Source organism: Armigeres subalbatus, chromosome 2 (assembly GCF_024139115.2).
Source record: "Armigeres subalbatus isolate Guangzhou_Male chromosome 2, GZ_Asu_2, whole genome shotgun sequence".
Taxonomy (NCBI): domain Eukaryota; kingdom Metazoa; phylum Arthropoda; class Insecta; order Diptera; family Culicidae; genus Armigeres; species Armigeres subalbatus.
The window spans coordinates 330,947,602-330,960,252 of NC_085140.1; the positions used below are offsets into that span (position 1 = coordinate 330,947,602).

Below are 12,651 nucleotides of genomic sequence, written 5' to 3' on the forward strand. Positions count from 1 at the left end.
AGCAATCCTAAAGCGGTTCAGAGAAAAGTTGTGGGATCCAGTGTTACAACCTATTTAGAAACAATAAATGCAAAAGAATACACCAACCCTCCCTTATTTTTGAATTCTGCGAATGGAAAAATCGAACAATTTACAATCACACTTGACCGTTAAAACATTTTATGAACTTTTCAATTCTTCAAAAGAGAATGCAAAAAAATATCTGGAAGGCAGACCATCACATTGTCAAAGAGTTTGTCAAAATGTACATTTTAGAAGGAGGTGGTGAGCATCAAACTCGAAAGTCATTGAAACATCTTAGTTTTGTCTGCATAGGATAGTAACAACGAGACGTTTTATTATTTCGATCTAAGATCTTTTACATAGATCCACCTTATCGGTTAGACTTGGCGACACGTTCCAATTCATCCTTCTTCTTGATGGCGTACGAGTTGGAGGAACCCTGAAAAAAAAGAAGATACGACAAATCATGGTTAGGATTTTGCTGCTACTCAGATGTTGTACTTGTGGAAACCATGGAAGATTGGCAAAAAAAAACGTTTTTTGATCATTTGGAAAAATAAGTCTTTTGAAAGCATAAGTCTTACAAAAGATTTGTCTTCATTTGGATAAAGCAAATATCATTTGTTTCGTATTTTTCGGCCCATTTCTGTCCATGTGGTAGGCACAGAAAGGTTCCTAATACAAGATTTACTCTTCCCCGACGATAGTGTATTAAGAGCAGTTACCATTGCTCATCTGGCACCCGAAATTGACACAAGACGATCAATCCGAGCGTGGCCGTGGGGTTACTTAGGTTACAATAGGTTTCTCTTCTGTCCGAAAAACGTTGATTGTGTTGCTTCCGGTTCACTGTACTCTTATAATGAACCATCAAAAGGCGCGTACATTAGCAGCGTTGATCAGTTCATTAGTGTTTTAGAAATTATGTAATTATAAGGAATAAAATATAATAAGGTGAAAAGATTTTCTACTGCAATTAGCACTAATTTAGTGGTTTTATAATGATGAAATTTTGATTTTACTACCACTGAGTCAACACAATTTCTTGCATGCAACATTTCGACTGGTAACTGATTTACGAATTCGTGAGGTAGGAAGAAGATATGTGATCGTACGAAGCAACAAAATCGTTCTGCATGCAGGGATGCCAGACATACAGACATGTCTGTATTTATACAGACATTTGGTCTTGCATACAGACATCATACAGATTACAGACATTATACAGACTTTTGATTTAAGTTACAGACTTTTACAGACATTCAGTTTTCGAAAAATTTGGGCGGCCAAACAGAATCCTGTTGGGCTATCCAATTAAACCATTTTGGTTTTCCAAACAAAATTGTTATGGGATTTCGTAAGGATTTTTATAAAAATTCCAAACGGTAACATTTTGTAATTCCTGGCGGAGCCTTTTAGGCTTCTGAACGGAATTCCTTCTGGGTGTCAAAAAGAATTCTTTTAGAATTTCAAACGGATAGATTATTTAATTCGTTTGTGAAACCTTAAAAGATTCCATTCAGAAGTCCAAAATTCATCCATTCTGAAACACAAAATGATCCCTCTCGAAAGCCCAAAAAGAATTCAATTACGGTGCCCAAAAGACATCCATTCGTACGGATTTCTGAACAGAATTATGTGAACTTCCGAACGTAATCCTCCTGGGTTTACTAACGGAATCCCTTCGAGTTTTCGAACGAAATTCTTTTGGGCTTACGAAAGGAATCATCCAACGGAATTCTGAACATAATCTTTCTTGAATCAGGAATGGAATACTTTTGGTCTTCCGAACGGAATCCAGAAAGTCCAGAATTTCCAAAGAAATACTTCTAGACTTTCGATTGGAGCTTTCAGGGCTTCTGAACGGAATCTTTTTTAGCTTTTGAACAAGGGATTCCCATTAGAATACTTGAGCGATTTCCTACCGAAGCATTGAAAAGATTTTGCTCGGAACTGCAAAAGGAATCGCTTAAAAAACCCAGAAGAGTTCTTTCCGAAAGCCAAGAAGAGCTCCGTTCAGTTCTTTTTTAAGTGATGAACTTTGTACTGAACTTAAAAATCATTCTAATAAAGCTACGTAAAAAAAGCTCCGTTCAGAGAACCAAAAAAAAAAATCTCGGTTCGTAAATCCAAATGAGTCCTTTCTATGGGTTTCTGAACGAAATGATTAGGGATTCTGGAAGGAATTCTTTTATATTTCTGAACGAAGGCTTCCAAAACAGAGTTCTTTTGGGTTTCCTAACGGAACCTTATTGGGCTGCTGAACGAAATTATTTTGGACTTTACTTTCGAACGGATTCCTTCTAGACTTTCAAAAGGAATACTATTGGAATACCGAGTGGAGTCGATTTTTTTTCTCATTCTGTATAAGGGATATCCTTTTGGAATTCCGAAGCCTTAAAAAATTCCGTTAGGAAGCCAAAGGTATTTTGTTCGAAAGCGCAAAGCTTACTTGTCTTCAGTATCTCGTACTTGACTCGACTAAGTATTACAATGATATTCTACGTTTTCAAAAGTGCACTGTTTTTCAATAATTGTCTATACAGACAAATACAGACATTTTGCTGAGATTGATACAGACTTATCAAAAATGTATCAGGCATCCCTGTCTGCATGACAAAGAATAGGACGACGATTTTAAAATGCCCGAAAGAAATTGAAATAAATCTTTAGGTAACAGAAAAATTAGGTTTTCCATTTTTCTCGCACTTAACGTTTCTTCTATTACATACGATTAGGGCTTTAAAGCCCTGTTTCGATGATTCTGAGCCCATGATGCCTCGTTCACGCAAACCAACATCACTAACAGCTAGACGAGAGCTGATAGATTGCCCGAAAGAAGGAAAAAGGGCTCAGAATTAGCGAAAGAAAGTTTTGTTTATTTTTGCCGTAGTCGTAGTTTATCGCCCAAAACTTTGCCATGATAGATTTTATTTCTTTCCGTCGTATTTCTTCTTATTTCTACCACTCGAATTCGTCAATTCCCGGATCAATTAAATTATTCTTAAGATCAATTGTTTCGTATTTTTCGGCCCATTTCCGTCCATGTGGTAGGCACAGAAAGGTTCCTAATACAAGATTTACTCTTCCCCGACGATAGTGTATTAAGAGCAGTTACCATTGCTCATCTGGCACCCGAAATTGACACAAGACGATCAATCCGAGCGTGGCCGTGGGGTTACTTAGGTTACAATAGGTTTCTTTTCTGTTCGAAAAACGTTTTGTTGTGTTGCTTCCGATTCACGGTTCTCTTATCATAATCCATAAAAATGAACGCAGCTTAGCAGCGTTGATCAGTTCATTAGTAATTAGTATTCTAGAGATTATGTAATTATAAGCAATAAAGTATTGAAAAGATTATTTAGATATTATTTTGATTTTACTACCACTAAATCAACAGATTGTATGTCATACCCCAGAAACCCATTGCCCAGAAAGTGATTCCCCAGAAATTAATTCCCCTGAATCCCCCGGGCAAATGCGTACTTTTAAAGAAGGAGTCATCTACTCTTTTGCCTTATTCCGGGCGAAAGCATAATTTTAAGGAGGAGTCATCTACTCTTTTGCTTCATCCCGGGCAAATGCGTACTTTTAAAGAAGGAGTCATTTACTCTTCTGCCTTTTTCCTGGCAAATGCATACTTTTGAAGAAGTAGTTATCTACTCGTTTGCCTTTTTCCGGGCAAACGCATACTTTTAAAGAAGGAGTCATCTACTCTTTTGTCTTATTCCAGGTAAATACATTCTTCTAAAAATGGAAATCATATATTCTTACGACCCATTGCATTTCATACTCTTTTCAACGATTATGCCAAATGGTCATTATGCCAAACGGCTTTATGCAAAACGGCATTATGCCAAATGGCATTATGCCATATGGGCTTTCCCCAATATGAACAACGAGTATAATGGATTATATGCTCCTTCGTATTATATGTGAGCCCTAACAAACATATCAAATGGGCTCTATTCCGGGCAAATGCGTGCTTTAAAGTAAGGCAGCATATGTCGTTTTGCCTTATTCCGGGCAAATTCGTACTTCAATATAAATATTTTTACATAGAAATATAGTATCTAGTATTTTTAATTTATAGAAATGACAGCGAAAAACATAGTTTCTTAGACTGATACTTTTTTCTGGGGAACGGGTCATTCTGGGTTTTTGGTTTCTGGGGAATGGGTCATTCGGGTTTTTTTTTTCTGGGGAATAGGTCATTCTGGGGATTTCTTTTCGGGGAAATGGTGCTTTCTGGGAAATATCATTCTGGAGAATTTTTCGTTCTGGGAAATGGAATTCTGGGAAATACCATTCTGGGGAACTGATTCTGGGCATTGGTATTCTGGGCATTGACATACAACCAATCAACACCATCTTTCGCATGCAACATTTCGACTGATAACTTATTTACGAATTCGTGAGGTATGAAGAAAAATACATGTGATCGTACGAGGCAACAAAATCATTGTGCATGACAAAGTATAGGACGACGATTTTAAAATGCCGGTAAGAAATTCAAATAAATATTCAGGTACGAGAAAAAAGAAAAGCTACATTGAGAACATTTCAAAATAATTGATTTTTTCCTAATATAATGCTCCTAAAATGAGGTTTTCTATTTTTCTCGTATTCTACATTTTCTTCTATTACTTACGATTAGGGCCTAAAAGCTAAACGTAAACAAAGCCTTGTTTCGATGGGTCTGAGCCCATGATGCCTCTTTCACGCAAACCAACATCACTAACAGATAGACGAGGGCTGGTAGATTGCCCAAAGGAAAAAAATTAGCTCCGAATCAGCGAAGAAGGCTTCGTTTACCTTTGGTTTATAAGCCATAGTCACGGTTTACGTGAGATTTATTAGTTTTTGATTTTAATTCGTTTGGAATTCTAAGCGGGCTTTTTATCGCCCAAAACTTTGCCATGATGGATTTTGTTATTTCTCACCATCACATGTCTTCTTCTTTTTACCACTCGAATTTGTCATTTCCCGAATGAATTAAATTATTCTTAAGATCAATTGTTTCGTATTTTTCGGCCCATTTCCGTCCATATGGTAGGCACAGAAAGGTTCCTAATACGAGATTTACTCTTCCCCGACGATAGTGTATTAAGAGCAGTTACCATTGCTCATCTGGCACCCGAAATTGACACAAGACGATCAATCCGAGCGTGGCCGTGGGGTTACTTAGGTTTCAATAGGTTTCTCTTCTGTCCGAAAAACGTTTGGTTGTGTTGCTTCCGGTTCACGGTACTCTTATAATGAACCATAAGAATGGGCGCACCTTAGCAGTGTGATCAGTTCATTAGTAATTAGTGTTTTAGAGATTATGTAATTATAAGGAATAAAGTATTGAAAAGATTATTTAGATTTTACTAGCACTAAATCAACACCATCTTTCGCATGCAACATTTCGACTGATAACTTATTTAACGAATTCGTGAGGTAAGAAGAAGACTTCTGATCGTACGAAGCAACAAAATCATTGTATAGGACGACGATTTTAAAATGCCGGTAAGAAATTCAAATTCTATTACATACGATTAGGGCCTAAGCTGGATTTTATTATTTCTTACCATCGCATGTCTTCTTATTTTTACCACTCGAATTCGTCAATTCCCAAATCAATTAAATTACCCTCAAGATCAATTTGTTTCGTATTTTTCGGCCCATTTCCGTCCATGTGGTAGGCACAGAAAGGTTCCTAATACAAGATTTACTCTTCCCCGACGATAGTGTATTAAGAGCAGTTACCATTGCTCATCTGGCACCCGAAATCGACACAAGACGATCAATCCGAGCGTGGCCGTGGGGTTACTTTCCGAACACGTTTGATTATGATACTTCCGGTTAACGGTACCCTTATAATAAATCATAAAAACAAGCGTACCTTAGCAGCGTTGATCAGCTCATCAGCCAAACATTCAGCGATGGTCTTGATGTTACGGAATGCAGCTTCGCGGGCACCAGTACACAGCAGCCAGATAGCCTAAAAGTCGATACGATGGAAAAAAAATTAGCCAACACGTTCCGTTGATTGGTAATTATGTTTTTAGATATAAATGGATATTCACGTTTCCTCACTCAAATAGCATAACACATCAATACAATCTTCCATTTCAATCATTATTCACGCTAATGTATGATGTTTGAATTACCAAAATGATTAAATTGTAACTGGGTGACTAGAACACCTGATTCAGAATCCGAACCAAGCGACTTCAGTCATCCATACTGGAGGTTACTTTCCGATTCCAATGGAATTGAAGGAGAACATGCTTTCATGAAGAAAGATTCACCCAATATGCCTGCATAGAATCGGTTTCTTCCTGAACCCACCCCACAGATACTGAAGTTGACCAACTAGAACACGAAAAAAGCCCGGCAACGATTGAAAATACAAAACAGAACTCAATACATTAGCTTTTTAAAAAATGTCCTTAGACGTGAAACTGTCCAGAATCCAAACAAAAGAAGTGATAAACCTAATAGAAAGATCGTCCTTGATGCGATTCCCTTTATTGTTCTTCTTCCCAAACCGGTTGGGTATCTTTTTTGTCAAAATGTATGAATTTTCGGAATCGGAAACGGACCGGATAACGGAAGCGAAGCGACCATCTTTCTCTCTTGCTTATCCTCTTTTACTCATCATAATCACAATGCATCTCACATTTTCAAAGGCGCCAAAAGCAAAGGACAACAACGGCATCATGCGTTTATCAAAATATGAAACTTCTAATACTCAAGATTTTTTTGTTACTTTGATGTTAGCGCAAACGTGAAATTGAAGAGCGGCCATGTTTGAATTCTGGAAAGTTTCTCCTTACACAGTTTTAATATTCTAAACCAATGTATTTACCATTTTCCTTTAGTAACATTTTTGAAAATTCTAATCTTCTAACTGTGAAAATTATTACTTTAGGCCTATTCCGCGTTCTGCCCCAGTCTACACCCAATCCGCATACCCCCCCGCCCCACTCACCTGGTTGACACGACGGAGCGGCGACACGTCGACGGCTTGACGACGGACGGTACCGGCACGGCCGATACGGGTCGAGTCTTCACGTGGTCCGGAGTTGATGATGGCCTGAACCACGATCTGCAGCGGGTTCTCCCCGGTCAGCAGGTGCATGATCTCGAACGCGTGGCGCACGATGCGGACGGCCTTCAGCTTCTTGCCGTTGTTGCGGCCCTTCATCATCAGCGAGTTGGTCAAGCGTTCCACGATCGGGCACTGGGCCTTGCGGAAACGCTTGGCGGCATAACGGCCAGCCGAATGGGGCAGATATTTGGCGTGCTTTTCCTTGACGGCGATGTAGTCCGACACGGAAATATCCGAAATGTGGATATCGTCGCTGCTCCAGCGACCGAACAGCTTAATGTCCGGAAGTTCCGCTGGCTGCACCACCGGGGCCTGATCGAAGACCTGGGGCTGTTCCTCCTCGAAGTTATCGAACGCTTCCACTTCAGACATGGTGCCGCTGCAAAAGATCCAGAATTCCTTCGATCAATCCTCTGTCCGTTAAATTCGGGCAGCTTCCGTTCCAACCGAGCGCGATCCTACTCAATGGTCACTTTATAACACCAACTAGTTTATTTTTCCTCGAACTTGTAATCTTCATGCGGTAAGAGCTTCCGACGGAACCAACGTAAAGTACAACACGTGCCTGTGACAGTCGGCGAGCAAATGAACGAGTCAAGAAGAGAACGGCTTCTCCTCTCCTCGACCGAACCGATTTCACCGACTGATTCCTACGATGCGAACACCGGCGGTTTTCACTGATTTTCACGGATTTACACACCGTTCACGTAATGTTTTTTGCACGGAACCGCTGGGTTGGAACGTTTGGCTGCTATATATTGAGTCTATTCTTAAATTTAATGCTATTTTCACAATAAAAAACTAAAAGAATATTCACTTATTTATATTTTACACGTCTGTGTTTGACAATGGCGTAAGCCGGAAAGAGGAAACTTCACATTTTTGATGTGGAATGTTGGTAGAACTGTGAAGGGATTTGACAACTTGTCAAACGAAGTGAGATGTGAAGCGTTTGTCAAAAAGTCGATACAGAGATGAGTGACGTTTAGCGCTCGCACACTAATGTGCAATTCGTCATGTGTAAATACATGTTTGTTTTCCTTCTGCTCATAAATAACCTCAAAAATGATCGGATCATTACAATGATTTCAAAAGAGTCAAAAACTATATGGAAATATACTCATTTTTACCCAATCTTTTGCTGAGTTGCACCATCTAGGAGTGTTTGTTTTCCTTTTATCGCCACTCACACATTCGGACGTGAGAATCTCAACACGGAGAACCAAAACTCAAGACAAAATTTTCAAGACTATAGTTCAAGACAAAATTTTCAAAACGACTTATCTGCTTTTGTAATCAAAGATTCAAACGACGATTTGACGAATCTGATAGCTCTCCCACGCAAACCAACACCATCAACAGGTATCGGAATCCTTCACCTACCTATTGATGATGTTGGTTTGCGTGGGAAAGCTATCAGATTAGTCAAAATTTGACGAATCTGATAGCTTTCCGATTTAATCGTCGTTTGAATCTTTGTTTACAAAAACAGATAAGTCGTTTTGAAAATTTTGTCTTGAGTTGTATACAGCCCGACCACGGGACTGACACTTGTATACCTCCACCACAGTTCATTCCGTAGCCAACATAGAAAATTCCGCACTGACAGCCATAAGAAGAATCATGTGAAAGAAAGAGATAGGTGCGTTCCACACTGACAGTTCTATAAACGACAAGCAGAAGAAACGAAACTGCATCTACACTACGAAAACACAACCAAAACATCAGACCCCCGAGCCCGACCAACCTGTACACTGAACAAAACCATCCGTCACCTGCTGTATGATTTTCGCCTCATCCAACCCGAATAAAAAATAGTATAGAAAAACAATACAATTTATTGTAACATCACTATACAACACAATAAATTAACAATAGATTTTATTGTAGATGAAATAATAGAAATACATTAGAATGTATTGTTATGAACCATTCATTAAATTGTAAATGAAGTTTTCGCATTAGAACGTACGGGTTGTTAAGTATCATAACTATACAAAATCTGAGATTTTTTCCTACACTTTTTTTGTCAAACAATAGAGTGTATCGTAAATATATTGTTGAAATATCTAAAGAAAACCGTTCAAATTACATTAGATTGAATTGTATTTTTATAGTAAAACAATACAATATTGGATTTCTTAATTATGACGGCTTTACCGTTCAACAATGAAATTTGAAGAAAAATTATGCATATTTGCGGCAATGGAATAAATATTGTTATATTGCTTATATGCAATTCGAACAAAATTTTCAGAAGTTATCAATGATTAAAATTTATGCACTAAATGTTCTAAAAACAATTGGAAGTATTGTTACATTAGAGAACTATGTTGACGTATTATATCCACGGTGTTGATACAATATGGACAACCATCAAGAAACAATATATCCTATTGTATAGCGTAGAGAGTATGGTAATTCAATTGTTTACACTGTTGAGCCTATGGTACACTTTTATCCGGGATGCAACTCGAATCGATTTGAAATAAATCTAGCTTTTGTATGCAATGTGTTTGCCTTGTATAGGTTTAGATAAAAAATATTATTCAAAATTGAATTGGATTGCATATTGATAAAGTGTGGAAAAACAAATAAAAATCCATGTTTTCATATTTATTAATTTGAATTAGCTTCTAAATATAATCCAACTGATTTTTTATTTTTAGTTACATTAATAGAGTACAGAAGGGAGAAGATGTAGAGAATATGATGTTCGATAACTGATATGTAAATGTTTTATGATAAATAATCTTAAAAAACATGATAAGTAAACAATCATGATTTAGTTTTTTAAAAATCAGAGTGTGCTGTGAATTACTGAAAAACACAAAATATTTGGAACAACGATCATTCTTCAGACTAATTTTGCGACAGATAGTCGTGTTTACTTCGTTGTCAAGAAATTGTCAATACTTTAATTCACCACACAACCATTCGTCATACTATACAATATTGTACGTGGATTTCCCTATTGGACCCGACCGTTCGAAATAGTCGCTTCTTGAACGGTCGTTCACGTACAAAAATTAAATGTTAATTATTATTAAGATTTCTAATACTTTTTTGCCAAAGCAGGCACTCAATGATATGTATAAGAAAAAACTTATACATCGCATTAGCCACATACATTCCAAAACTTATACTTTTCATTAACTTATGAATGTTATTAGCTTTATGGGATGGGATCATTCATTAGGTGGCATAATGAAGAGTATAAGTATTTTCGAATGGTTTTTTGCCAAAACATATAAGGTTATTTTTTTACGTGTTGAAATCGCCGTTTTCACCTTCACACCCGTCTTCATAGTAAAATCTGTCAAAACTGACAAGACTGCCACGTGCTTTTTGCTGTTTTTCTCGGACTTTTCTTTCTTTTTCCGCCCGCATAAATCTTAACCATACATGGACCTTCACCATTAATTTCCATAACCATTAGTAAATACATCTCAACATTGTCATAAAACGTCGTTCGCAACTATAAGTCCACACTACCAATAATGGTTTTGACATCATATGAAATGGTTATTAGCCGAATGACAATATGGGGAACGGGTTGTTAAGTTAGGTTACCATACAAAAATGGCCATTTTCGCGAACAAAATTTTCGCTTCATTCTTTGACAAATGGTTGAGATATAATCCATTTTTAGAAACTCGAACCATATGACTTATTTGTTAAGCATAGTTGAAGTATATACAAGGGTCGAGCAGATTATCCCCCTTCCAGATCAGACAAATTGAAAAAAAAAACAACACTTGTCATAAGACGAGTTAATACCACTTAATGCCACCACTTAATTGTATCTTGACAGATACGTATTTCGACCTCAACAGTAAGTGTCTCGTACTTGACTCGACTTGAAAAAAATTATCGCAGCTTACACTATTTATACTATGCGTAGGGATAATAATTTATCTAGGTACTTACCTAGGTACATTTACTACTGTGCTTACTTCTACTCGCTTGTTGCGCTTAATGCTTAGGTATAAACTTGAAGAGACAGGAGCTACCATTTCCTTGATCTTTATCGCGTTTGTACCTGTCGGTAGATTTCCAAGCCCTCAGCAACATCAAGTTTCCACGGAGAAGAGACATTTCTTAAAATTTTAATGTTTGATTTCGTAATTGAATGATTTTCCTGATATACATGTTCAGCTACCTTCTACTCTATCATTTGTGGAGCCCAACAGTGTCTTCAGTTGGTTGCTTCTGTTGGAGAATACTAAATCGATGCCGAATTTCCTCAGTCGATGGCGTAGCTGGTGGGTGATGTGTCGATCGTAGGGGACCGATACCCTCTTCAGCGGTTCATCGATCGGTGTCAGTGTTGTCAGTTCGTTTTTCCGTAGGTTCCTCTGCTTCTTGTTGATGATTGCTTGTATTGTTCTTTCCTTGTATCCGTTGATCTTTGCTGTTTCCATGATGTGTTATAGCTCCTTCGTTTTTCCTTCTTCGCTCAGGGAGATCGTCTGCATCCTGTGGATCATGTGATGAAAAGCTGGCATGTTATGCTGATCCGAATGATCTGATGTGTATGGGATGACTCTCATGGTGTTGGTGGGCTTCCTGTAGATTTCGAAGTCTAATGTTGCATTTGTTCCCTTGATAACCAGTAGATCCAAGAAAGGTAATTTACCTTCCTTTTCCTCCTCGTGGGTGAATTTGATGTCTTTATGCACGTTGTTTATCGCTCCCAAAATCCTGGGTAGATCTTTCCGGTTGATAATGCTGAAAATGTCGTCCACGTATCTCCACCATTTCTCGGGTAGTACTCCTTGTTCCTCTAGGTTGTCCTCCAAATTCGCCATGAATAATTCGCACAAAAACGGTGATAGCGGATTTCCCATAGGTGCACCCTTCGTTTGTTTGTAGAAGCTTCCACGGAATGTAAAGTAGTTCTCATTCATGCATAATCTTGCAAGCTTGAGATACATCTTTACTTTTCCTCGCCATGCTGTATCCGTCCGTTGTTCTATTAGCCAATCCTCCAAAAGGTTCAGAGCATCCTTCACTGGAACGCTTGGGAACAATGCCACTACTTCGAATGATACCATGATGTCCTCTTCTCCGATGTTCCCTGACTCCAATATCCTCTTGGTGAACTCCTGGACAAAACAAGAACCGAACAATATCAAGAGTTTAGTCTTTTAAACAACATTTATTTGAACATAAATTAATTATTCTTGAAAACAACTTTTACATTCGTCCTGTGGAACATTGATTGGGAAAAGGTATTCGTGCGGACTCCGGCGGACTCCGTCCAGATACGAAAATAATCTCTCCTGGCAGAGCAACTGAAGATTTGCAGCACATATGATTTTTTTTTAGTTTTTATACGATAATTACCTTTTAACTCGCTTTTTAGTTCAGTCAATAGGTCAGCTCTTCCTCAGCACGATTTTTTTGTTTGCCAGAATCTCGGCCAGAATAAAGCGATGCAAAGTTTACTTACACGAACACCACCAAAACATAACAGTAACTGTTAAATTTCTTCAGATGTTAAACTATAAAATGTGTGTGATTGTGTGCGTGGTATGATGAAATTT

The 12,651-nt window shown here is 37.9% G+C and overlaps 2 protein-coding genes across 2 annotated transcripts in view; both read right to left on the reverse strand.

Moving 5' to 3' along the window:
- Positions 1-301: 301 nt before the first annotated feature.
- On the reverse strand, positions 302-8,052 carry LOC134212749 (small ribosomal subunit protein uS7). Its single transcript, XM_062690870.1, has 4 exons — positions 7,920-8,052; positions 6,983-7,481; positions 5,891-5,989; positions 302-442 (listed from the first exon to the last, which is right to left on the reverse strand). Exons 2-4 carry the CDS (start codon positions 7,472-7,474, stop codon positions 374-376), a joined length of 660 nt encoding a protein of 219 aa, XP_062546854.1. The 5' UTR covers positions 7,475-7,481; positions 7,920-8,052; the 3' UTR covers positions 302-373.
- A 3,756-nt stretch (positions 8,053-11,808) lies between these two features.
- Positions 11,809-12,651, reverse strand: part of LOC134212750 (zinc finger protein 14-like) — a 36,945-nt gene continuing 36,102 nt past the window's right edge. Inside the window, exon 5 of the mRNA XM_062690871.1 lies at positions 11,809-12,210. The gene's annotated coding sequence lies outside the window, so the exon portion shown is untranslated. The remainder of the gene's footprint in view (positions 12,211-12,651) is intronic.